This window comes from Triturus cristatus, chromosome 3_1, assembly GCF_964204655.1.
Source record: "Triturus cristatus chromosome 3_1, aTriCri1.1, whole genome shotgun sequence".
NCBI classification, from domain to species: Eukaryota; Metazoa; Chordata; class Amphibia; order Caudata; family Salamandridae; genus Triturus; species Triturus cristatus.
The window spans coordinates 219,421,271-219,448,596 of NC_140583.1; the positions used below are offsets into that span (position 1 = coordinate 219,421,271).

Sequence of the window (27,326 nt, forward strand, 5' to 3'; positions counted from 1 at the left end):
CTGTGTAAAAATACAGATTAGCCAATGAACTCAACAAGAAGTTTAAGAACCCACAGAAAAAACGATGAGTAAATATTTACAGGCCAGTGGTAGCGACATCACAGTGAAAGATAGAGCTCTACTCCTTTTTGGGTCTTTGTAAGGTAGATGGGGAGGTACTTCAGCAAAATTGTTTCCACAAGCAGCACATGGCTTCTACAAGAGCCCTTCACAGTTTCTTTCAAAAAGTGGTAACTCTAAGTCTCCCAAGACCTTGTGTGGGTGACCCCAGGAGAGGTTTAGTCTGATTTATGTATTCACAGTGCTGGTCTTTTGTTGTGTCCTAGAAGTGCATGGACCCACTGAGTTTCACAGCAATGGCCATGCAATGTGGCTCAAAGGTAGAATTACAAGTTTCATTGGTGAATGACCAAAATATTGTATAAAACATATTGTGCTGCCAACAATATCATATCAAAAATATTGTAAAGCCAAAACCATCATAGGACAGACTATAGAAGGTCAAAATATTTCTTTAGGTATGCAATATTGTTTTTCAACTTTTGTTGTGTATAATATTGTTTACTTTAATAAAGTTCTATCAAAAATCACATTTAATATTTTAATGAATAAATTATTTATAATTTAGTTTTAGGGATTAGTATTTTTATAATAATATTTATATGCTATTTTACTATATTTTGAAAGTTTAATGCGTAGTAAAATGTTTTCACATTTAATTAGTAATTTTAAATTTTATAGCAAGTTGGTTAGGTTCTGTGCTGCTTGCGCCAACAGTTTTGATAAAGTATCTGCCCTTCTACTTTTCCAAGGCCTAAAAGGAGAAGAGCTCTATCTTACACCCTGGGCGATCCCTGTGATGTTTTTAGGGGAATATTGTGGAAAGTCGTTTAAATCATAAATTATTGTTTTAAATTTCTAATTATTTTTTGTTACTTCAATATTTAATTGGTAATTATGTGAATTATTTATCTAATTGGTATAATTATTCAAGTATATTTTGTGATTTTTAAAGTGTAATTTAAATAGGTATATTTTTAATTACTAATTTATAATTTAGTAGTGTGTTATTGGGTTTCAAAAGAAATAGGGTGGGAAATTATTTAATGATGAATTTTTGCTTATTTTAAATTAATTTTAATGTTAAAATTTAATTGGTAATTATGTTAGTTTTTTGCTTTGCTATTTTAATTATTTACATGTATTTTGTGATTTGTAATGTCTATTTCAAATATACTAAAGTTTAATTACTATCTGATAATTTACCATTGGGTTGTTGGATTTAAAGGGTATAAGGATATGAACTTACTGAAAATACTAATTTTTATTTTTTATTTGTAATGAGTTTTCAGATTCATTTAGATTACTTAAACGTTTACTTTGTAATTAATTATGATTACATTATTTATTTATCTCAATTGTAAGTTGTATTTGTTTTTTATTAATAAACATTTTAAAGTGAATTTTATATTTACTTTTTGTTTTCATTTTATTTGTTTTATTTAATTTAATGTTGCTATTGTTTCATTTATAATTTATTGGAACTTGTTATTGCGTTTTTCTAGTGGAAGTGGGAGGGGAAGTGTATTTCCTTTAAAGGTATTTGTTCTATATTTGTTAAATTATTTTAACTATTCAATTTAATTTTGTTCTCCCAGATTTAATTTTAGGTATTTATATGATGCTTATATTGGAATGAGAATAGTAAAGCTAACCTCTCCAAAGTCCAACACTTTTCCTAGGATTGCTTAGATTGGTGTGGAAATAGTAAATCAGTGGTTCTTAACTTGTGGTCTGCGAGGCCTACTCAAGGGGTCTTCAACTGGTTTACAAAATTAAATATTATTCATATTAATACATTCAAATTAATAAAGCCTATACAAATAAAGCAACATTTTAAAATTAACAACTTTTTCTATTGAATTAAACTGAATATTTCAATATTTGAGAATTTGTTTGGTGCATACGTGTTTCTATAGCTTTGTGTATTGTTCAAATCATGAAAATAGGTCAATGTCCATAAGCATAGCTTTTCAATAGCGGATGCCTTAATATGTGCATATCTGTGCTAATTTCCTGAAATGTGGTATAATGGTGCAATGCTTATATTCCATTGTTGAATATATGATGACAACTTGTAAAGCTAGTATGAGTGTATACCCCCGGATATCCTAGAGGCTCATATGGGGTGTACTGTAGTTTAAGTAGTGGGGTCAAGTCTACATTTAGAGTATTATATAACTTCTGTGACCTTTCTTGAGTGTACCCCCGTGTAGTTGTGTGGCCCTTTAGATGGTGTTCCATTGATTTTCCATCTGCCATTTTGCATATATTTATAATTTTGTGTGTATTATTTTGCTTTCCTGGCCTCAAAGTGTTTTTTTCCTTTTTAAAGAAAAAGTATGGGGGGGCGTGGCCAAGATGGTCAGCGGGTAAGACGTGGTCTGCTCGTCTCCCCGTTCCTGCCGGCCGGCCTAGGATCTTCCCGGCACCGTTCCAGAGCTGCAGACCCCTGGCAGCGTCCGGGACAGGCGTGGGACCATAAGGGCAGGATCTCCAGCAGACTTTAGCGGCGGGGATCACTTGAACTAGTGCTTTAAATGCGTTGCGCCCTGCGATCCAAGATTGCGGCCTAGACTCCATAGCGAAGTCGGAGAGCTGGCCGGTACTCAGACAGAGCCTGGCATGGCTGAGCGGGTGGCCCCGACTCCACTACACCTAGAGGTCCAACTTTCCCGGGGCATTCTGGCGGCTGGCCGCCCCGGGGCTGGCAGAGGGGGACAGAAGCAGCGGCGGCAGAGCGGAGGGGCGGGCGGCCCGGTGAGAGGCCTTCACTTTGCTGAGTGCGTGAGCCCCAACCAGTGGCCCTGAAGTTGAAGCATGCAGGAGGCTCCGGGACCTGTGGCAAAGGTGAGAGAGCCGGAGGTCCCCCGGGGCACAATGGATTGGGCGGGACCCAGCATCGCACATTGAGACCGTTGTCAAAGGCCCCCCGGGGACCTGGGGCCTAGATCGGCGGTGGGGGACCGGAGCACTCTCCCACATAACTGCACGAGGTCCACCCTGCCTCGAGTGGCCGGAGAACTTGGAGGGCTCCGATAAGGGCCTGAGTACTGCATCTGACTGGGCCCATCGAGCGGGCTCAGGGGCCAAGCTGAGGGAGGAGGAAGTCGGCAGACTACAGGCCAGCCAAGCCGCTGCTCCTTGCCACTGCATTTGTGGAGGTGAATCTCCACAGGGACTGCTGGAGCCCATATACGGCTGCAGACCCAGCACTGAAGACCCTCACTGGTTTGGACTTAGCCACAGCGAAACGTGACTCGGCGCGGGCGGGGCCTACCAGGCGGTAAGAACGACCACTTCGGCAGTGCCATTGATGCTGGAGGTCTCGCACCGCAGGGGGAGTTGGAAGGGCATTTCCATTGACTGTGCATGCTAGAACAAGGCATACCTATGTTGCTGGCTGGCGTGGCACGCAGCACTTCGCTCCATCTACCGCGCAGGGTTTCGGCCCAAAGTTTCTCACACGGAGTAGACTTGCAGCGGACTTGGCGGACGTGATGGGCTGGTGCTGCGAGGACACTGGACGGGCTGCCGCCCAACCCCATTCCACAGGCAGAGAGTGAGGGTGCCACGGCCAACCCCACCTACCCAGAGAGAGGATCTACGATCCTAAGCCGTCGACCCACGCTCCTAACCGCAGCCTGGTCATTTCTACCACATGGGGAAAGAAAGACAGGAATGTGAAAGATATGTTCACCAAAATGACAGGGGCGAGTGGAAGAGACGGCCGAACCTCGCAGTCAACTTCCGGAGTGCAGGAGACGGAGAATATGGATGAACCGGTTACAAGGGCATTCCTCTCCCAATTATTCTCGACTCTGAGGGAAGACCTACAAACCCTCAAGAAGGAATTCTCAGACGAGGTGAAGGAAGTGCGACGAGATCTGGACGCAGTGGGAAAAAGAGGGGCTACAATGGAGGACCATGAGCAATCCCGAGATGAGGAAGTGGAGCAACTACATCAAGTAGTGATCCGCCTCCAGGCACAGCAAATAGATCTTCAGACCCACGCAGAAGATTTGGAGAACCGCTCCCGTAGAAACAACATACGGGTGAAGAGTGTTCCTCCCAACAACGAAGGCAAAGACATTACCCAGTTCCTTCAAGGTCTCTTCCGCCATGTGTTGCAGGCATACCAGGACTTTGCAATCAAAATTGACAGGGCCCACAAAGCTGGCCTGCCACGGAGGGCACCGGTACCTCCCCCTGACATCCTGGCTTACCTACCAGACTTTCAGCTCAAGGAACTCATCCTGAGGCGAGAAAGAGATGCGCAACCACTAACGTATCAGTGGCATACCATCGCTTTATATCAAGACCTGGCAGCAATCATGTTGCAAAAACGTAGAGGCTTTCGACTAGTCACGACCCATCTTCGCAACCAGGGAGTCTCCTATTCCTTGGGACATCCCTTCCGCATCATTTTCAAATGGGATGGCAAACTGCAGCAACTCCGATCATTGCAGGAAGCATGCCATGTTCTGGGCATCGACTGCCCCTCATCAGCCGAGTCCTAGGGCGGAGACAGGAAAGGACAGCGAGAGAGGTGGCAACGAGTCGGCGGTCAGGGACCCCCTCAAAGCTGAATCCAGAGACAGTGCCGCAGGAGCGTCAGGCGGTTCTGGCCTCCCTGACTGTTGAATCCAGATCCAGAGCTGGTGACTGAACTATCCCGAGGGTCAGATAAGTGGACCATAGCATTGCCGGGGGAGGCGTGCAGGTGGGCGGGGACGGGGGTAGCCTCGTTGGCCATGAGACGCACCCTACAAACTGTTTTACCAAGGGGGCACGGTCATGTACTGCGACTTCTAGACAATTCTTGGGGTACTTACCGTTGGGTTTGTTGGGGTTAGGGAGGGGGGAGGGCAGGGTCCGATTTCCATGACATATTCCTACACAGCGTCCTGGGAGTCCACAGTCCACTTCCGCAAAGGTTCCCATACACTCACATACAGCCTCGCTCCACACACAGAGGCTCCACCAGATTGGGGGACATGCCACAGCCCAGGGGTTAGCATAGTTTGGCCCGCAAACACCAATTATCTCTAAAGAGACAGTGAGAATACTTACACTTAATATTAAGGGGCTCAACAACCCTGTGAAAAGGCACGCAATCCTATTTGATATTTTTTGATATTTGAGGGGGTATTTCTAAAGCGCAGCGTTCGCTCCGGAGGGAGCATCATGGCGCTGAAATTCCTGAAGGCCCAGTCGAGGTAGCAGTAAGAGGTTAAATGGCAGCTTTGGTGAAATCGTCGGGAAGGTTAAAAATCCAGGTCTTTAGAGGTTTTCTGAAAGGTTTTTCAAGAGTTTGTTGTCTAAGATTTTTGGGCATGCTGTTCCAGGCTTTAATGGCCAGGAAACTTAAAGTTTTTCCACCTTTCGTCTTCAAGTTGTACCTAGCGGGGAGCATGAGGTTGTCCTGGGCAGATCGGAGAGATCGGCTCGGATTGTAGTGGGGGAAGCGTCTGGTGAGATATTTTGGACCAGTTTTGTTAAACGCCCGAAAGGCGATAATCAGTATTTTAAAAAGTATTCTTTTGTGGAGGGGGAGGCAATGTAGGGAGCTTAGAGCTGCGGAGATAGATGATTTTCGGGGCAGTTTTAGGACCAGTCGGGCAGCCGTGTGAAGAACACTTTGAAGTTTGGTCAGTGTGGACTTTTTTGTCCCCGCCAAGAGGCCGTTACAGTAATCTAGGCGTGAGATTATGAGGGCTACTGTTACTGTTTTCCTGGCGTCAAGTGGAAGAAAGTCAAAGAACTTTCTTAGCGATTTTATTATTCCAAAGCATCTGCCGGCAACATTCCTGGCGTGCTGGTCGAATGATAAATCAGATTCGAAAAGGACACCGAGGTTCCTAGCTGTTGTTACGGTCTGGGGAGGGGCAACTGAGTCACCCGGCCACCAGAGGGCTGGGCAGAAGGAGATGTTCTTTCCAATAGGGAGTATCTCCGTTTTGCTCGAGTTGCATCTGAGATGGTTAGTGTCCATCCAGTGGAAGACCGCTGTCAAACAGTTTTTGAGGTTGAACTCGGCTTTGGTTGAGTTATCCTCTAGAGGTACGATGAGCTGCGTATCATCGGCATACGATGTTACCGGTATGCCGAATGATTCAATCAGGGATAGGAGTGGAATGAGGTAAATATTAAAAAGAAGGGGACTCAGGATGGACCCCTGAGGTACTCCGGAGGAGACCTTCTTCTCATTGGAGTGGAAAGGGCCAAGAGCGACAGTTTGGGACCTGTCGGTAAGGAATGATTTTATCCAAGATAGGGCTATGTCCGAAATCCCTATGTCTGTCAATCTGCTGATCAAGATAGGGTGGGATATGGTGTCGAACGCCGCAGTGAGGTCGAGAAGTATGAGAATAGCTTTCTTCCTCTGGTCTTGCAGCGTCTTTATTGTATCTGACAATTCAATCAGAGCTGTTTCGGTCGAGTGTTTGGGACGGAAACCAGATTGTTGCGGGTGAAGTATATTATGAGCTTCCAGATAACGTTTGAGTTCTCTGTAGACCATCTGTTCGGTTATTTTTCCCAGAGCCGGGAGGAGTGTGATCGGGCGGAGATTGGTCGGGTCCGACGGGGATTTATTAGCCTTCTTCATGAGAGGTTTGACTGTACCCTTTTTCCATAGGCGAGGGACCGATCCGGAGCGAAGCGACGAGTTAACTATGTCGTTGATGATAGGGTTCACCACATCTATGAGTTGGTGGAGGATTTTAGGAGGACAGGGGTCGGAGGGAGAGCCAGACTTGCACGCTAGAATAACTTCTCTGGTTTGAGCCAAAGTGACAGGGGTGAACTTCTTAAGGCTACCAGCTAGGGATTCTAGTTGATCGGGAATGGGAACCCCTTGAGACGTTTGTGGAGGGGGGAAATTACTTTGAATGGAGGCGATCTTTTCGTCAAAGTAGTCTGATATTTTGTCGCAAAAGTCTTGGGATGGGGGGATTTCGGGTTGAAGTGCTTTGGGCTGGGTGAACGATTTTACTATTGAGAATAATGTTTTTTGTTTCTGACTAGCTTCATTAATGGCGTTGACGTAGAAGATTTTTTTAGCGGATTTAATGTTGGAGAGGTAGATTTTCCTTAGGTGGATGTAAGAAAGACGATCGTCATTATCATATGTTCTGCGCCATTTTCGCTCAGCTTTCCTACACAGTAGGTGAGCGGTAGCTAGGTCAGATGTGAACCAAGGGGCGTTGGTTTTGGTATTTTTATGGGATCTACAGAGACGATTGGTTGGGTTCCGAATTTTAATTTCTTGTGAGATCCAGTTATGGAAAAGGTTTGCATCAAGTTCGATGTTACCAGATAAAGTGGGGGACTGAGATTGAAGAATAGGGTTACGAGTAAGGTTTTCTTGGCCTTTTTTCCAGTTGACAGGATTGTCAGAATGAGGATTTATTTTACTGAAGGTTAGTGGGCGTACATTTATAATATGGAATGGGATCAGGCTATGATCTGTCCATATTTGGGGGAGAGGGGGTAGGGTAGTAAGGGAGGGGAAATTAGTGCAGACACCGTCGAGGGTATGTCCAAGTAAATGAGTAGGCAATGTGACACTTTGTTGAAGGTTGAAAATTTCGAGGGTCTGTAGAAAATTATTGGTTTGTGAGTCAGATATGGACTCAAGGTGTAAATTAAAATCCCCGAGAAGGGTAAAATGTGGGTAGCGGAGTAAGGAGTGTCCCAGAGAGTCGCTCAGTGAGTCTAGGAACTTGGAAGCATTACCGGGTGGGCGGTAAATCAGACCACCTGAGAAGGAGAAGGATTGACTGAGTTTAATTGAGAAGCCAAGGCTTTCCGCGTCTGTTAAGGGGTCTAGATTAAACGTGTGACAAGTGAAAGTATTTTTCAGTATCATGGCAACTCCACCGCCTCTCCCTTTCAGTCTGTCTTGTCTAAAGAAAGAAAAACCCTGAGGGAGGGCAATGGCTATATCCGGGTTGCTGTCTTCCGTTAGCCATGTTTCTGTGATCATAAGACAGTCGAGATCAGAGTCAAGGATGAGGTCATGTATATCTTGGCTATGCTTACACATAGACCGGGCATTTATCAGACCACCTTTAAAGGGCGGCAGGGAATCCTTGGGGAGGGATAGGGGAGTGGGAAAGTGGGCAGGGTTTTTAAAGGAAGACCAGCGGCAATGCCTGCAGCAGAAAGAGCCGGAGATAATTGACAAGTCAAGTTTGCAGGAGCATTAGTTGATACCCCGTAGTCGATGAAGGTCGCTAGGGAGGTACCTGATGCACAAGGGGATTAGTGCAGAGTTTCCTGCGCCTGTCGCGGTCTTGGCGCGGACGGGCTTGCCTTAGGCGTGCCTCCGGCGCGCAAACGGCGCTCCCGCTGCGCTCCCGCTGCGCTCGTCCGCTGCGCTTCCTGTGCATGCACATTTCTAGTAGGGAGGCGTGGCCTAAAAGTGGGCGTGGTCAGCGCGCACGCCTGGGCTGATGGCGGCCGCTTAGGAGGGAAGAAGAAGGCGCGACAGCTTTTTAAATCAGCTGTGCGCTACAAGCGTAGATTGCAAATTGCAAGAGCAGTATTTTAAAAATACAGAAATAAGTGACACCACTCAAGATTAAAATTTTAAAAAGCAATGTGAAGTAAGAATTCACTCGTACCACCAGCTCCCGGCTTCCGCCTCAGGACTGGGTCAGGAGATTACAGCTATACTATTTGGAGCAAGCAGAGGCTGCTGTGTGTCTCCTACAGGAGACACACCTCCTCCCCAAAGATTGCCATCGTCTGCGCTCGAGGGCATGTCCCCATCAATATTTCTCTTCTATGGGGGAGAAAAAGGCGGGGTGGCTATTTTAATATCTCAACGCTGTAAGGGGGAGGTGAAAGAGAAAGTGGCAGAATTGAAGGGGAGGCTACTGGCCTACACAATTCAAATTGGCAAACAACTCCAAGTGGTCGGCTCCGTATACGCTCCTAACTTGGAGCAAGAGGGCTTCCTTCAAGCAGCTTTAGCAGACGTGATGGCTCCACAGAACTGACTGACACTGGCAGGGTGGGGACCTAAATATTGTCATGGACTCGAACTTGGACAGATCGCAAGCGTCCTACTTCCACGGGGGTGAGATGTCGGGAGATGGGAAGGAATGGCTGAGGGAGATGGGTTTGATGGACATCTGGAGGGCAGCCTACCCCACTTCGAAGCAATACACATTTTACTCCCATGCGCATAAGTCTTATACTCGCCTAGATTATTTATTGAGAACTGGGGAGGTTAATAGTTTGGTTAAAGCAGTAAGCATCGAACCCCCAGCCCTGTCAGATCATGACACCCTGATGGTAGAAGTACTGGTGACGCCACGACCCCGCCACCCTAGCAGCTGGAAACTTAAAGAAAATATGCTCCACAACAAAGTAGTGGAACAGCAACTTCTTAAATGCATTAAAGACTACCTTACCCTAAACGACACCTCAGACATGGCCGTTACGACATACAGGGTGAGCTATTAGCGATCTGGGCAGCTAGCAACAGAGAGCGCAAGGAGGTGAGATCAGACCTATCATCCCAGGTGCAGGAGCACCAACGGGTGCATAGCAGGACTGGGGCTCCCAGGGTCTAGAGACAAATGAAGGCAGCCAGGGCATAGTTAGCCACGCTCGATTTGGATAGAGCGGAATACGCGGCGGTCCGTTTAAAGCATTCGTATTATATTGGGGGGGACCGCACAGGCCGGCTACTGGCAAACAGACTGCGAGCCTAAAGACAACGGTCAATGGTTTCCTCGTTAGAGGGACGGAAGGGAGGAAGTTAGGGGGGACCAAGAGATAGCCCACACGTTTAGGGACTTTTATGAGAAGCTTTACACAGCGGAAACTCCATCAGTACATGACATCACTGCCTACCTACAATCTGTTACTGTGTTCGTGCTGACCCAAGATCAGGCAGCAGCATTAATGCCCCCATCTGCATAGAGGAAGTCGTCACAGCGATCTCGCGGCTCAAAGTACTAAAGTCCCCGGGCCCGGATGGATTCCCTGCCCTCTTTTACAAAACATTCTGCCCTGTCTTAGCCCCAATTCTAACCAGACTGTTTAATTCTTTTGGGAGCAACACCCCGATCCCAGACACGATGCGGGTGGCAGCAATAGTGGTCCTGCCCAAACTAGGGAAGGATAAGCAACAATGTGGCTCCTACCATCCGATATCGCTCCTTAACGTAGACTTTAAAATCTTCACGGGGATCATTGCATCTCGTTTAAGCCCCCGTATGCCAAATTTGATATAACCCGATCAAGCTGTATTCATCCACTCCCGACAATGCGGCGACAAGACAAAGCGAATACTCCACCTCAGAGATAAGGACCACCAGACACAAGTGGACGCGCTTCTGTTGACGATAGATGCTGAAAAAGCATTTGATCGGGTGGACTGGGGGTTCCTGGGGCACACAATGGATAAGTTTGGCCTGGGGGTAAAATTCCGGGAGTGGATAAGCTGCTGTTACGCCAGACCTACAGCCTGCATCAGAGTCAACGGCATTTCCTCGCGACCCTTTGACCTACAATGAGGAACCGGGCAGGGATGCCTGTTGTCCCCGTTATTGTTTGCTCTCTACATTGAACATCTGGTGCAGAGGGTTAGAGACAATCCTAGGATTAAGGGGATTCCATTCGGGGTGGGGAAACGCAACCCATTAGCCTCTATGCGGACGACGTGCTAGCGGCACTGATGGATCCAAAGGTCTCCCTTCCCACCTTTATAGAGGTGCTAGACACATTTGGCCGGGTTTTGGGATTCCGGGTTAACGTGGGTAAATCATTGATGTTAAACTTAAACCCGGCGTTGCACACCCTGGACCCCACAGATGATTGGTGGCCCGGCATAAAGGTCGTCAACACTATCGCCTATCTAGGATTGGAGCTAGCGGCCACGGTACACCGAACGGCTCAGCTGAACTATGCTAAGCTGGCACGACAGACGGGGAAATACCTGGGCACTTGGAGTAAGCATCATCTTTCCCTACTGGGGCGCATCGCCGCGGTCAAAATGGCCCTGCTACCGAAGGCGCTATTCTTGTTCCAAACCCTACCGGTACTGCCCCCCCCGGGAATGAGTGTCTCATTACAACACAGTATTAATCAGTTCATGTGGGCAGGGGCACGATCACGGATGAGTAAGGCCTTAGGGTACATGGAGGCTGGGAATACCGGATCTCCTCAGCTATTATAAAGCGGGCCAGCTGAAGTACTTGGTACAATGGGCAAGGCCGGAGTCTGAAAAACGGTGGCTCTTACAGGACAGGGCACTGGCGGGTATCCCACTGTGGAAGGTTCCCTTCTTAATGAAGATGCAGCGGCCCCGGGGCCTTCTGGGCTTGCCGATCACCATGTCAGTACTGAAAGTCTGGGATGGGGTGGCGACAACCAAGAAACTCACGACATTCCCGTCCCCCCTGACCCCTCTGTTCGGAAACAGTGAGTTCACCCCATGAATACCGGACAAATCATTTAGAGAGTGGCGGGATACTTCATGCCGATCGGTAGGTCATGTATTTGATCTCTCAGGCGTGATCACATTCCCCCAACTGAAACTAGAGTATGGGATCCCCGAGTCCGAGAGATTGTGATACTCACAACTGTGACACTGGGAACTTCAAAAGGAGATGAGAGAGCAAGGGGGCCGTAAGCTGACTATATATGAAAAATTGTTAATCACTAAGCTCACTGACAAAGGGTTGATCTCCGAAATGTACGACATGATCAGAAATGGCCTGCACTCACACGCTACCCCGAGCCAGAAGAGGTGGGTGAGAGAACTGAGAGGTGACCTTACAAAGAAAGACTGGGACAGAATATACTATAGGGTGAAACATACTGCCCGGAACGTGGCCAGTACTGAAACAGCTATGAAAATAGCTACCTACTGGTACCTACACCGGTGCGCCTCCACAGAGGCAGCCCACACAGGAGCCCCACCTGCTGGAGAGGCTGCGGAAACGAGGGAACACTGCTACATATACTGTGGGATTGCCCACTGTTATCTAAATACTGGACTAAAATCCTGGATGAGGTAGATGAGCTCTTTGATACTGAGATCCCGAGGCTCCCGGTATATGTAATTTTGGGTCTCCCCAATCCAATCACATTTCCCATTAAAAGCATGTGAGGGCATCAAATGGGGCTAGCACTGGGGGCAGTGTTGCAGAACATATTGACACACTGGGGGACATCCATTCTCCCTACATATTTGGGGTGGCTCCATAGGTTATGGCATATCGTAGAGATGGAACGCATTGCAGCCACACTGACCGGCTCCACTGCCACTTTCCAGAAAGTATGGAGCCCACTCCTAAAACTGCTCTTAGCAGAGTTCAATGAAATTACCCAGCCCAAATATTTGAGAGTGTTGCGGCTCTCGGACTTGGGGACAGAACGTCAACCATCTTCAACTGCTTAATGGGTGATGCCAAAGTCATGGGACAGGGACTTGACAGTCAAGCCTTTGGAATATAGGACGGGGAGGGGGGTGGTGTTCAAGTTATTGGTTTCTAGCAAAAGTTGAATCTTTCACTAAACAACGCATTTTCTGCTCCGACAATGCTTACTTCGCACAATCCTCAATGTGGATGATATGCTTTTCTTGCTATACGAATATATGTGAATTGTATACTTTTTTGCAATTTATTGCTTATGCCTTTGCACTGCTTTCTGACATTGAAAATGCTAATAAATACATTTAAACATAAAGAAAAAGTATGACCAAGCATTGATTTATAAAGTGTTATTTCCTTTGTTGCTAAGTTTGCAGCTTGGAACCCACAGCACCTTCCTGCATAAGCATTGGGCTGATCTGCCTCACAATCCTGAGACTCAAGTAATGAAGGGGTTTAAATTATGGGGGCCCTAGAACACCAAAAGTAAAAGACTCCGGGCCAGATGTACGACCTTATTTTGCGGCCTCAAATGGGAGAACCTCCCGTTTGCAGCCACAAAAAAGAGTACAAATGCTATTTGCAAGGTCCCTGACTCGCAAAATAGCATTTGCGACTCTCTCTGCTAGGAAGGGGCGTCCCTTCCTAATAGTGAGCCAACATGCTATGTACTAGTGTTTTGCGACCGCATTTCCGGCCGCAAAACACCTACAGCTTACCACCTACTTTAAGTAGGTGGTAAACCACTAACAAAGGGGAAGGGCTCCCCAGGGGGACCCCTTCCCCTTTGTGAATATGTTGAAAAATATTTTTTAGGAGCAGGCAGTGGTCTCAGAGACCACTGCCTGCCCTTAAAAAATTAAACTGAAAGTTTTCATTTTTCTTTTTTAAATGCATCCTGTTTTCCTTTAACGAAAATGGGCTGCCTTTTAAAAACAAAAAGCTGCTTTATTAAAAAGCAGTCCCAGATATGGTGGTCTGCTGAGCCCAGCAGGCCACCATCCCTAGAAGCAGTGCTTAATTTGTAAAATATGAAGTCCAGGTGCTCAAATTTTTGTAGGAGGCCACACCCACTTATTCAATTGGCTCAGCCTACATCCCCAACTGGCACTGAAAGCGAGATGTAATAGCAACTGAATTCCTACCTTGGTAATATGATGGTTGACTTGAAACACGTGTTGGTTTTCCAGCTCCTTGGGAAAGATATCTTAATAAAATCAAGGCAACACCGCAAAAGAGACTGGCTGTCATGACTTTTGGAACCGGGCATAATGAACCTTTCTGACCATGAAAGTCCTGACTCTAAGGTTGTGCTGAAATGACTATCTACATCTGTTGGATGTTGTGTCTCCCCAGTCTGGATTTTCAAATAACACTCTAAACTGCCCAGACCCGTCTAGTAGTAAAAGACAGTTCCACACCATACCCACTTCTCAATTCTTTTGCTCTGAGAATTTGACAAATTCACCACAAATATGTGTACAGTTTGTTGCCAAAGGATGAATGACATGATAGAGTTCAGAGGATCAAGCCCAATATGAATGCATCTATCACATGAAGAATATATTGGACCCTGCTAGATGCACATTATGCACCTCTCTGGCATATGCACTACCTGTAACTGATTTATGTACATCATTCAATCCTGTCATATGCCCAATATAGACATCTAAAACCTCTGATTATATGCATATATCAGGTCTCCAAAATGTGCATATAACATAGGCTCATGTAAAATGCATAGTGAAAAATATGTCTAGAGTATACAATGCAGACCCTTAATATGCACAGTATGTAATGCTGTGGTATCTGAAAATGGCACTTTTCAGAGGTGCAAATTACTCAGGCATTACCGCAAAAATAAAGTTCTGTAAACTGCACATGCCCGAGTCAGAAATATCCATCTTTGCAGGCTTCTTTTTAGACCACTCGCCCTGTATTCACATAGCCCCTGTGCTCACTCTTCACTTATACAAGCACAGTGCTCATCCTACAGTCTTGAAGGCGCACCGCTCAGCCTGTAGTCATACAGGCACATCGCTCACCCTGCACTCATACAAGCACATGGCTCACACTTCACTCATAAAGGCACACTGCTCACCCTGCACACATACAGGCAAACTGCTCACCCTGCACTAATACAGGCACAGTGCTCATCCTGCACTCATACAGGTACAGTGCTCACCCTGCACTCATACAGGCACAGTGTTCATCCTGCACACATACAGGCACAGTCCTCACCCTGCACTCATACAGGCACAGTGCTCACCCTGCACTCATACAGGCACACCGCTCACCCTGTACTCATACAGGCACAGTGCTCACCCTGCACTCATACAGGCACATTGCTCACCCTGCACTCATACAGGCACACCCCTCACTCTGTACATATACACACACACACCACTCGCCCTGCACACTTACAGGCAAACTGCTCACCCTGCACTCATACAGGCACACTGCTCACCATGCACACATACAGGCATCTGCTCACCCTGCACTCATACAGGCATCCGCTCACCCTGCACTCATACAGGCATACTGTTCACCCTGCACTCCTACAGGCACAGTGCTCACCCTGCACAGATACACATACACCTACCACACACCACTCACTGCACACATACAGGCAAACCACTCACCCTGCACTCATACAGGCACAGTGCTCACCGTGCACTCATACAGCTCACCATGCATTCATACAGGCACACTGCTCACCCTGCACTCATACAGGCACAGTGTTCACCCTGCACTCATACTGGCACAGTGCTCACCTGGCATTCTAAGAGGCACACCGCTCATCCTACACTCATGCAGGCACACCACTCAGCATGCATACAGGCACACCACTCAGCCTGCAGTCATACAGGCACATCACACACCCTGCACTCACACAGGCACACGAGTCAAACTGCACTCATACAGGCACACCACTCACCCTGCACTCATACATGTACACCACTCACCCAGAACTCATACAAGTACACCACTCACCCTGCACTCATACAAGCACACCACTCACCCAGCACTCATACAGGCACACCACTCACCCTGCACTCATACAGGCACACCACTCACCCTGCACTTATACAGGCACACAAGTCAATCTGCACTCATACAGGCACACTGCTCACATACTATACTATACAATAACAGGCCATACCATACAGCACTATGGAATGACAGGCCATTGCATACCACACCACAATACAACATACCACTAAAAAAACATTGACAAAGCCAATAGATCCCACGTGCGCAAGACCTGTGGGCGTAAGTTCCTCTCAGTTACAGTGCTTTGAATCATGGAAGCTGAAAGGCCTGAGACCATCTACGCAAGGGGGCTGCTGTGATAGAATTAATGGTGCTCAAATTCACTGTCAAATTTCATTTTCTTGCCAATTCCCTTGTGGAAAAAGATTAAAAATAAAATGAATGTATGAATTGACTGGTCAGGATGCTTTTTGAACCTACCCCGTTTTCGTTGCCACATCTTAACCACCCCAATTTATGGCTTCAAGGAGTAAAGTTTTTTCAATTTCAATTTCAACACTGGTTAAATGTCCAGAGCGAGCAGCTTTTCGGGCTCTGCCTTTATTTATGTTTTACAAATTTGACAACTTTTGCACTTTGCAAAATTGTTCTCTTCGGCAGACAATAACGGGTTTTGGTCGGAATAGTTTACCTCTAAAATGTTGTTTGTGACAACCATTTCTGAAACAAAACAACCTTTTGTTACAGATTTATTTGATTTATTTATTTGAAAGGTTTTATATAGCGCTGGCTGGAGCCGGAGGAATCAGAGCGCTTTACATGAGAATAGATATTTACAGATATATATATACACATACAGATATTTTCTCCTCCAGTTTTTAATATAAGCAGTGTATTTCTCCACAACTGGGTTAAAGTTCTCTTGCACTTTTGTGGCTCTGACGGGAGCACACATCAGCAGCTAGAACTAGGTGACCCCCACTGCCCCCCCCCCCCCTAAATGACAACCCTGCCCACCCCCACTTATTTAATGCTTGTAAACAAAGGTTCCCCTCGTTCACCCCAGACTCCCAGTCGGTGCAGTGGTTCACCCCCTCAACTCACCATCAGCATCCACGGCCTCCAGGTCCTTCCACCTTTGTAGCGCCTCCCTCAGCACTAGGGTCATGTAGTGCCCCCTGCGGGCCTCAGGCATCGGCCACAGCACCTGTGCCTTCTGTTCCGGTTGAGTTTCAGTCTCTTTGGGGCAGAGGGCTGGCTGGTCCCGGGGATCGGGTCCAGGGCTTCTCAGCACAGCCTTGCAGGTCGCAGACTCGCAGTACTCCGTGCCTCATAGTGAAGGCCACGCCCAGAACTGAAAGTGAAAGCAGTCCTGGAGAGTCAGGTGGGAGCTGCCGCCCCACCCCAGCTGCCATGGCGGCCCCAGAGAAAGGAGCAGAGCTCGGGCAGCCAAGGGGCCTTGGATTGGAAGGGCCCAGAACCGGGGGTCCACGAGGGATCCAGTTTTGTCACCATCCTGATAACACACCGCTGCCTACTACACTGGGCGGCTGCTTCACTAATAGTAAATAAAAGAAAAAAAAACATGGAGTTGCTTTCATGAAAGGCTCCGTGGTGGTGTTTAGTTTCAGGCAGCATGTAACCTGAAATTTGTTTTTTAGCACTGTGGAAGTGGATGCAGCTGCGCATATGTCAGCCTGGGCGAGAGTGTACACAGTGCTAAAAAAACAAATTTCAGGTTACATGCCGCCCAGTGTAGTAGACCCGGCCCTGAGAAATAAGTGCCGGTGCTTAGCACCGGAAAGCACCGGCACAAATTAAGCACTGCCTGGAAGGGCTGTCATTCCCAATGGACTCGCAAACTGCGAGGGGATCATTAATATTAATGAGTCTCGCAATTTGCTACCCCATTGGGAATCGCAAACAGTGTGAAATACACTGCTGTACAACGGAAATTGTGCCTCGCAAATTGCGACTCGCAAAAGAGTCACAATATGCGATGATCAGTTTTCTTGGTCGTTCATCTGGCCCTATTGTTCTTATAATTGGGACCACCTATGAATTATAAGTGACCCGATATCATGTATGGAGGTACCGCCCCTATTGTAGGGTTAGGAACCTGAACGCCTTCCTGACAGGATCTTTGATCCTGTCGGAGGTGGCAGTCCTACCCACCAACCTTTAAGGTTTGACCGGCTGCATTTTAATGGAGTTGTCGGACCTTTGCTCTGGATGGCGGCCGGATCACCACAGACGGCCTGTCGGTGGTAGACGGACTGCTATCGTTATGAGGGCCAAAGTTATTATTTATAATCCCTTTGAATAAGAGGGTTCAAAGTAACAATTTCGATGGGATATGACCTGTTGGTCAAACTTTGATAGCAGTGAGCACTCAATTCATTGAACAACTGGCTGACTTTAAAAGTTAAGAGGTTAGCTGAGCACATGCTTAAAGCATTCAAAATAATTACCAGGAGGAGGGCACAAACTTTGCATCGCCCGAAGCACCAAAATACCTTGAAAAGTCCTTATTAGCAGTTTAAGCTAAGTGTGAGTTTCAATCAATTTCTGCTGATTTTGTAAGTATCAGTTGGAAGAAAGATCTCCAGCGCATGATGATTTTAGAAGCACTCTGAATTCTTCCTATATATCTTAACTGCCATTACTACATGTTCTATCTGATAGTGACTAATCCTCTGATGTAAAACTTTTAATGATTCCAAGCAGTGACTGAATTCTCTAGCTCACTTTGAAAGATGGCATTAACTCACAATAAAGATATGGTTTCACAACTCTGAAACATGTGACATCATATTGCTAGGCAAGAGAGCTTGTCAGGTAGGTACCTTGGCCTTGCTGCTTTCTAAACTCAACTCTTGCAGATCTTGATGGTGGTAGAGTAGCGGCAGGGTCATCCCCACACGTCTGCTGATCAAGAGTAAAAGATACTGCTGAATGCTACTGCTCCATTCTTAATGACAGGGGTCTGGCATCTAACCCAGGAAATAGAAATGTGTGCCCTCTAAGAGAGGCTCATCTTGCAGTAATCAAACCTGAAGAACAGCAACAGTTGTATACTTACCCAGGTCTTAAAGAGGCCACCCAAAGAATCATGTCACAAGAGGACTTAAAACCCAAGCAGGCATCATCAACCAATGCAACATTCTACAATGCCTAGTGCTGGTGTTTGATAGCAGTGATGCAGTCAGGGCCTCACATTTCTCATGGACCTACGCCACTTTCATTTATAGTGTAAACCTTTTAGAATAGTGATTGGAGTTTAACAAAATAACGGCCACCATGACTTAGGCTCATGAAGTCTGTGAGCATGTGAACTGCAAGCAGATGGATAGTACAAGAAATGTTTACAGAGTAAGGAGTCCCCACCTTTAGAACAATCTGTGCCACCAGGCAACAGGCAGCCATGACCTACAAACAGCGTTAATCCAAGATGGCTCCTATGCTGTATTTTTTAATTAAATACCTTTGATTGCAAATAAAGTAATAAAATGTGGAATCTCCTGATTGTGATGCTAAATTCCGGGTAGATCTCAAGAACACACGGTTTTACCACACGAGGCGACGGACACAGTTGAGGGCAGAAATAAGTTACTCCTCAACTGAACTACACTCCGATTAACCATCAGATCCTGAGTCAAAATAAGGAATATAATGAAAGACAACAGTGACTGCCAACTCAACCTTACAAAGACTTGTGGAAGTTGTCAAATCCTGTAAAAGAGGAGTGGTGTTTTCAGATTCTAAAATCTCTAGTTACAAGGAAATGATTGAGAGCCAAGTTTTTAATGCACTTACCAAAAGGACAATGTAGACTGTCTGGTCAACTCCAAATGTACTGCAGCACCCTGCCACTGTGTGTATGGGAAGACTTATAGCATTATTTCATATAACTTTTCCTTTTCAGGTCATTGTCAGGGCTCCTAGTACTCACACCCTGCGCGTGGCACGAGTTAAAACAGGAGCTAAATCCTTGGACTTCATCTAAGATGCAAAGAATACAATTTGTATATTAAAGCCACAGAGTATGTCGTCACTGAGCTGTGTTTGTGGGGGTGGACATTTTTCACTTAATAACGAATCATTAAAGACACAAAAACGTGAACTCTAAATTGGTTGTGAACTAAACTGAATTCAAGTGAATAGTTAAACTAATAAATTGGATCTTAGAAGCAGTTTGCGATGGATCATTCCGTCAACAGAAGGATGATTCAAGTCATGTTGATGCTCTTTATTTTTATGCTGTATGATACATTAAAATATTTTATTTTGGAAATGTAGATATCACATAAAATTTGAGGGGTGGAAGAGGCTTATACGGGTATTACGGCGCAATTGTGGTGTTGCCACCGACAAATAGACAATGTCAATTTACTGATTCATTTACACATAATGTTCTGCAACGTTTCACGTAGAAGTATCACTGGAAGTGTGCTAGCGATTAATACATTCATTATAAATACCACTCCGGTTCAGCACATCAATGCATTCACTGCAGTTTTTAAGGAGCATCTGTTTCTGGTCACCAGTGAAACCCTGGTGCTCCATGCTCACACTTGCATTAGCTGTCATTTTTGAGGAGCACCTGGATTCACTGCTGTCCTTATGTTCTTCTCCGTGAGGATCAAGAAACGTTCTGGCCCATGGGCCATCTCTTTGTGCAGTTTTATATGGCCCTAACTCAACAGGGATGCTTTGCATGAGCACCAGTCACATTACACAAAGTCCCATTAATTTTTAAGCACAGGAAGTTTGGTTGATTTGCCCAGAATCACAGGATGTTGAGTCGTCGACGAGAGTCAAACCTGGTTCCTCAGAAGCTCTGACTGTAACACCACATCCTCTCCGAAATCCTTTTGTCAAGAACAAATTACACTGATGACAACTACTCCACAATATTATTTGGTAGCAGTTTTCAAATGCATTTCTGCCAGCTCTCAAAAATCACTTTATCAACTGATGAAATGTGATCCAAAGACAGGGGGCATTGTTCTCTTATTAGTAAAAATCTGAAGAATTATAAAATCGCAACAATATTATAATATTTTACTTTCACTGTATTCCTTTGAAGTATCAAACCATATTTTCTCTACGGCCTCTTTGCCAAATTCTGCCATAGTCAACAGATGCTTCCAACCTGTTTTTGCTGTAATCATCAGATATTCTTCATTCTCTGGGTGCTGAAGAACACTATACCTGGCAATTACCAGCGATTGTGCAAATCGGCCCATGACCAATAAAAAAAGGGCATCCCTCTCCGCCGGATTCAGTGGTAAAATACTTTCAAATCCTGCAAGAACATACCCACCAGCTTTAAGTGGCTCCTGACTTTCAATCATCATGTACATGATTGCTATTGCCACTTCAAATACATAATAACCATTGCTCATGTCATTAAAGTCCAAAATACCAGATATCCTATAGGCGTCTTGTATTTTGCCAAGTGATTCCTTGCTCGTTTGCTGTAATAAAAGATTGTGGTCATTCAGATCTCCATGATTTATGCCTAAAAGTGAGAAATATTAAAAAAGTTATTATCAAGTATTTAGAATGTATTCTGAATTAATGATTCATCGTTAAAAACAGTAACACAGAATACTGGCAAAAAACACAAATGGAAATGTATTACGTTGAATTGTCTTAGTCAAATAATAAGTCTCAGCCAGAATTCAGTGATAACCCTTTTTGCAAATGAAACAGTCCTTTTATATCATATTTCACAGGAGCAAATAAACCGCAGTATTCACAATACAAATACAGCAAAACGGTTGCGGCTAAGGAATCACCTGCACTCACTTTGTCCTAAGCGTCTGGGCTGTCCTCACTCTACAGGTCAACCTTAAACAACCTGATTTTAACAACAACTGCAACCACACAAGTTGAGGAGCACAATGCCTTGAAGTATTAAGATCCAACTGTTATATAATATTCAAGCATGTTTCATACATCTTAGACACGCGAGACAGCAAAACCAATACTTTTTGTTTAAAATGAAAATGTTCTCGTCCTTATTAAATCTTAATTGTTTTTATTTAAGCATCTTCAAGTGATCAGGCAAGACATGATGACACATCCAAACAAACAGCCTACACGTTTTGTCCCTATTCACATGGGACTTCTTCAGGGCACAAAAAGCCAAACTGAGGTGATCCTAACTTCAAAAACACCTTAGATTTTGATTTCTTTACACAGGACCCATATCAGATACTCACTTATTTTCACCATGATTTCCTCACATATTGAAAACCGATGTAGCCGTCTATTCTCCTCCTGTTCTGTTTTTAAAATTTCCCTCACATACTGCTTTCTTTATATATCCACAAGCAGTCAGTCCTTGTGTTTCATGTGTTGGTTTCCATCAGACCAAAGTTTAAAAGATCCCTACTGCGCAATGTTGCGCTAAAGGAAGCGTTCACTGCCCCCCTCTTCCTCTTCAATATTGACGGCTAATCGCGGTGAGGAAGAGGGGGACAGTATAAATATACACACACACACATATATATGTATATAGCTATATATATATATATATACATATACGCACCAGGTAAATAAACTGCTCCAATCTGCGCAACATTCTTTTAATTTTAATTGTATTTTTTATTGCTCAAGTCATAAGTGAACAAGTGGCTTCCAGTCCCACAACAGGAACCGATGTGCAGGCTTGTAGTGTTGTGTTGCATTGTAGAGTCAGGAATTTAAACGGATTCTCAGAATTACAGCTGATATACCTGGTGAGACTTACAGTCCACATCAAATATATATTTGGTCCTTCCAAGTTTCAAACATATGGGCTCTACAACGCAATCATATGTGCTGTATATGGAAAATGGAAAAAACAAGGGGAAATGAAAACATTTTGCTTCGTTATGCCTTCCTCGAGGATGCACCAGATTTTGGTGCAAAGACCTCTCTAAAATTGTTTGTAGCTAGGGTTTCAGCCAAAACCCATGTGCAGTTGCATAGGAACACCCATGTACCACCCATGCAATGCCCCTTGATGAAAAATAACGCAAGACAGCGCATTGCACAGCTTTGTGTTACTTTGGGTTATAATTGTATTGTAAATCCCACAACAAAAAAGTAGCACAAACCCGACTTAGGGGCCTATTATGATGTCGTTAGGAAAGCATTCCCACTGAATCGGGTTGGGAATGCTTTCCGAACGATTCGTATTCCGGGAGTCCTACCGACCGATTACGATTTGTCCGCATGCTTACCGACTCGGTTCGGTCGGACTCTCATTGCATTCAATGGGAGCCTGTATCCCGAACAAGAACACAGGTTCCCATTGAAAAAAAGGGATGGTCGGGGAAATCCTTGCACCCTGGGGCAGGCAAATAGCTTTTGCAGATGACGGGTGTTACCAGGGTTCACACACAATTCGTCAGGACCCAATTTGGACTGTGACACATACCAAAATGGTGGTTTCAGCCAGAGGCCACCTGTTCTCAGATAAGTATTCACGTATGTGATTGCCTTGGGCCCTCATAATCATATAGATTTGCAGGGTAATTGAATCCCAAATTCCGTATTGAGTGTAGTAGATACAGGAAGTAGCATAGTCAGTTATCGTTGTCTTTTCTTTTTTATTTGAGGACAAGTGAAAAAGCAAAGAACAGCCGACATGTGTTTCATCGGAGGGCCAGCCGGCCAGGGCTTTCTCAAGGCTGGCTGTAAAAGTGAGTGCACATATAAATGAGAAAGCAGAAGGGAGATACCGCAAGGTGGACATATCATCAAAGTGTACAGATGGGGATTGAGGATAAAAAATATAGTGTAAGGAAAAGGTAGGGAGTGTAGAGTGGAAAGATCAGTTACGGTAGGGGATACGCAAGCGAAAAAGAAATTATAAATTAACGCCCGTGAAAATAGAAGATGTGTAGAAGTGGGATTAAGGGGGAAAATAAGAAAAGTTGTAAAAAAATATGGCAAATGCTGTACAATGTGATCGACACAGGTGCGGAAAAGCACCCATATGAATAAATTGACTCAAATTGGACGGAAATATACATAATTGTTGCAATCATTATTCACCATCAGCAAAACATCGGCGATATAGTACACATACAGTTTGTAGAACAGGATATCAACCTATTTGATTATAGTGTGCAAAGGCGCTTTCTACATTTTGCAGCAACTGAATGATCTCGATCTCTGTTTTGCTGTTGGCAGCTTTTTGAAGTGCATTTTTGCGAAGAGAAGGAGTATGCTGTTTTAACTTTAATGTATTTTATCATTTTCTGCATGGAATGCATTGGTATTGCTGCCAAAATGTTTACCTGATTTACTGACTTGTTTTTAGGTCCTATTTTATTACTCATGTATTTTCTGACAATACTGGCTGCTATTGAGGGCTGCAGTTGTTTCTCTTTGTTGCACTATTAGATAATATTTGCTATTTCGAACCCATGCGTTTTGCACTGTCACTTTAGTCCACATCCGATATATCTGCTGCTACTTACAAACCCAAGTGTTTTGCACTGCCACTTTACTTTCAAGAAAAAGTACTGTATTTGTGAGCTGTTGTATTCTTGTTAAATGGAAAATGAGTTTGTATTGGCTGTGATTGATTTTAAATGATGTTTATATCTATGTGTATCTTTTATGTCCTGTCTTTGGAAGGACGAATAAAGAAAGAATTCAATTGAATTGATTATAGTGTGAAAAAGCAGTTGTTTTAGTTTTTAGAGGAGAAAGAGAGTGAAGATAGCATTACATTTAGGTGGTGGGGGGGCATTCACAAGGCAATGCCTCTCGTTATGTACATCTAATCAGCACTTGACAGAAATATGCACTATGGGCATATGCGTATTCGAGCGAGGGAACAGAAACAGGAAACAGTAGTTTTCATTTTTTGGGTTGTGAGAGAAAAAGTTGGCATTTTGTTTTGGCAGAGGGGTATTCACGTGGCAATACCTCCCCTTATGTACAGTTAATCAACATTTGACAGAAATATGTACTAATTATGCATGCGTTTTCGAGCAAATGAACAGAAAAAATAAACATTTCCTAGCATCTAAATAAAAGGCGCAAGTCGAGTTCAATTTACCAGATTAGCTCTTGTTTTTAGTTTTATGTTTGTGGTTGTTTTTCAGGATTTAAGTCTGTGAAGGTTAGGGGCATATCAACAACAACCGGCGATAATTATCTCTAAGCGCACTTAGCGCTAGGATAATTATCGCCGGCTAGCGTGAATTTTTATCGCTGAGATAGCGTGCTATTAGCAACGCTTATCTCAATAGTGATAAAAATCCTCACGCTAACAGGCTAACGTGAGATTATCGCTGGAAACCCAGCAATAATCTCACGTTACTTTGTTGATAGGGACAGGCAAACTTAGCCATGATATCCTCCTTCCATAGGATATCATGGCTAAGTCTGAAAAATACCAGACGTAAAAAAGCAGCGTTAACCGCGGTTAGCGCTGCTTTTTTTGTCTCTAACAGGGTTAGCGACATTCTTGATAATAGGAGAAATGTCGCTTAGCGACATTTCTCCTATTATTTTACTCTGGAACGCCCCCTTTGCATCTCATTAGAGATGCAAGGGGAAGCGTAGAGTAAAAGGGTGCTAACATGCAAATTTGCATGTTAGCACCCTGTTGTTGATAGGGCGCTAGTTTTATCTCTCCTTTTTTGGCTTTTAAAGCCAAAAAAGCAGAGATAAAGCCCTTGTTGATATGCCCCTTAGAGAGTAAAACTAAAGCATGGTGTAAGCGGATTAAGAATACTGCTAAAAACAGCTAGTCACCAGCACGAGTTATATGCGAGGAAGCTGACTAGGATAGTGGAGCTGCTGTCCGAGGTCTAAATAGGCAGCGAGCGATATATGGGGAAGCAGCAATCAAGTGGTGATAAGGTGGTCTAGCTCAACAAAATGATATACGAGGCCTGGTTGCAGCAGCAGGCCAAGGACAAAGCGAGCAGCCACATTAAATGAACCTATTTTAGGGCCATAAATAAGGGATTAATAAGAAACGGGCTTGTTTCTTTGAATAAGGAGGAGAGAAGAGGGAGAGGCCCGAGATGTGCGTCTTATACAAAGAAAAACACCAATGCTTAAAGGGTGAGGTCGCGAGAACGGAATCATGCATATCTAAACAGCCAGAGCATGTGGGAGTAACTTACTGTGAGGAAGAGCCGGCTTCCAGGTGGATAGGAGCGCACTGCGCAACTGAAAATTCCTGCGGTCCGATAGGAGTGCAGCAGCTTGATTGACTGCGTTAAGTCAAATTAGGGCCGGAAGGCATGTAACTGTGACGGCCGGTTGCTGTAAAAGTGTCAGATCACTTCACTGTCCCTGCCGGTTCGAGACAGATATTTGGCTGGGGGTGTGCCTGGCACATTGTGTATGGTTGGGAAGGGGGGTCCCTTGGGTACCCCCACGGGCAACATTTGGACGCCTCCTAGTGATGGGGGACCACAACCGGCCCCCAAAGACAAGTTCCAAAAGTTATTTGGTCTCTTGCAACCGTCTACATTGGGCTGTACGAGTTGGATCCGAATGAAGCGGGCTGCCGTAATCCCATTTGGAATTGATTCGGACAGCCCAGACGGCTTCTTTGCATCGTAATAGGTCGGTGGGAAAACTGACCGACTCAGTCGGAAACAAGGGTTCCGAATCGGAATCAACAATACCGAATCCCATCCGGAGCCCTTCCTAACGACACCGTAATCGGCCTGATTAAGTCTTTGCAATTCTGTGTCTCGAACAACAGCTCAGGAAATGCGGATCAACAGGCACACATCTGTGTCTGTTTATGCTCATCCAGGAAGTAGATTATTATCTCTCTAATGTACATGTACAGTAAACTCTAAATAATAGCTCACTTGGCTATAATAACCATATGTGTTAAGGCTAACCGTAAATGGACCCTTTGTATCTTCAATAATATGTATTGTTGTAAACAAGAGAGCATGTAACACAACCAGGAAAGGCCATCTGCTTCGATAGTAAATTATCCACTGGATGGTTGTGCTTCCCTTTTCCTCCTGAGTGTATCTCCTTCGTCTTCTTCCACACATAACAATGCCTAGTATATGACCTCTATATTTGCTAGTCAATGACCATTGTATTTACAAAACTCATAGACATTAAAGACACACTTTCTTTGGGAATTAGAGGTGGCAAAATGCAGATATTTCTATGAAGCCCTAGTTTTGATTTTCTCCCCTCTACCCTCTTGAAACAAGCTGCTTTCCAGTGTTTATTTTGTTTCATCTTTCCAATCTTCACGACATTACATGTTATTTTCGAGAAAGTCTTTTTAATAGTAGAGTTCTTTTAGTATCCTCTGTTAAGAGAGAAGGATGGCGTAGTTTGGTATGAATGCTGATATGAAGTGTAATGGCTACCACTAAGATGCTACCTCATACCAGCGGCCACTGACAGTCCTCATGGAAGGGTTGCAAATTGTAATCTCAATAAGAGCAACACAGAGTTTGATCTATGCAGTTAGATAAAACAGGTGCAAAATATATTTCAATACAAATTTTTCATGGCACTTTGGTTAGGCATATTGGGCCCTGATCCAAGTTTATCAGGTTTTGGTGTGGGGATACTAGAATACTGGAATTCTCTCATAAAAGGGGAGGAGTTTCAGACATAGCACCATCAGGTTATGGAACTATCTTCCGCTTGCTCTTAGGAAGATCTCATATTTGCTTGAATTTAGGAAACACCTCAAAACATGGCTTTTCAAAAACTAGTTTCCCTTTCACAGTATGCGGACCGTAAGCGCCTAGACACCTAAGGATATTAGTGCGCTATAAAAATTGTTGTAACATAACATTCTGCCAATTAAGAGTCTTATCACTGGAATGGGGAATAACCACTTGTACCCTGAAATACTGTGCC

The 27,326-nt window shown here is 44.7% G+C and overlaps 1 protein-coding gene and 1 long non-coding RNA gene across 11 annotated transcripts in view; both read right to left on the reverse strand.

Moving 5' to 3' along the window:
- LOC146859958 (uncharacterized) overlaps positions 1-16,774 on the reverse strand; it is a 171,884-nt gene extending 155,110 nt beyond the window's left edge. The window contains exon 1 of the long non-coding RNA XR_014978745.1: positions 16,557-16,774. This is a non-coding gene — a long non-coding RNA (uncharacterized LOC146859958). The remainder of the gene's footprint in view (positions 1-16,556) is intronic.
- Positions 16,775-19,686: 2,912 nt separating this feature from the next.
- Positions 19,687-27,326, reverse strand: part of HYKK (hydroxylysine kinase) — a 326,821-nt gene continuing 319,181 nt past the window's right edge. For all 10 annotated transcript variants that reach the window (XM_085643707.1, XM_085643705.1, XM_085643712.1 and 7 more), the window contains one exon: positions 19,687-20,976. In XM_085643707.1, coding sequence (XP_085499833.1) covers positions 20,507-20,976 — 470 coding nt within the window. In that variant the 3' untranslated portion in view covers positions 19,687-20,506. The remainder of the gene's footprint in view (positions 20,977-27,326) is intronic.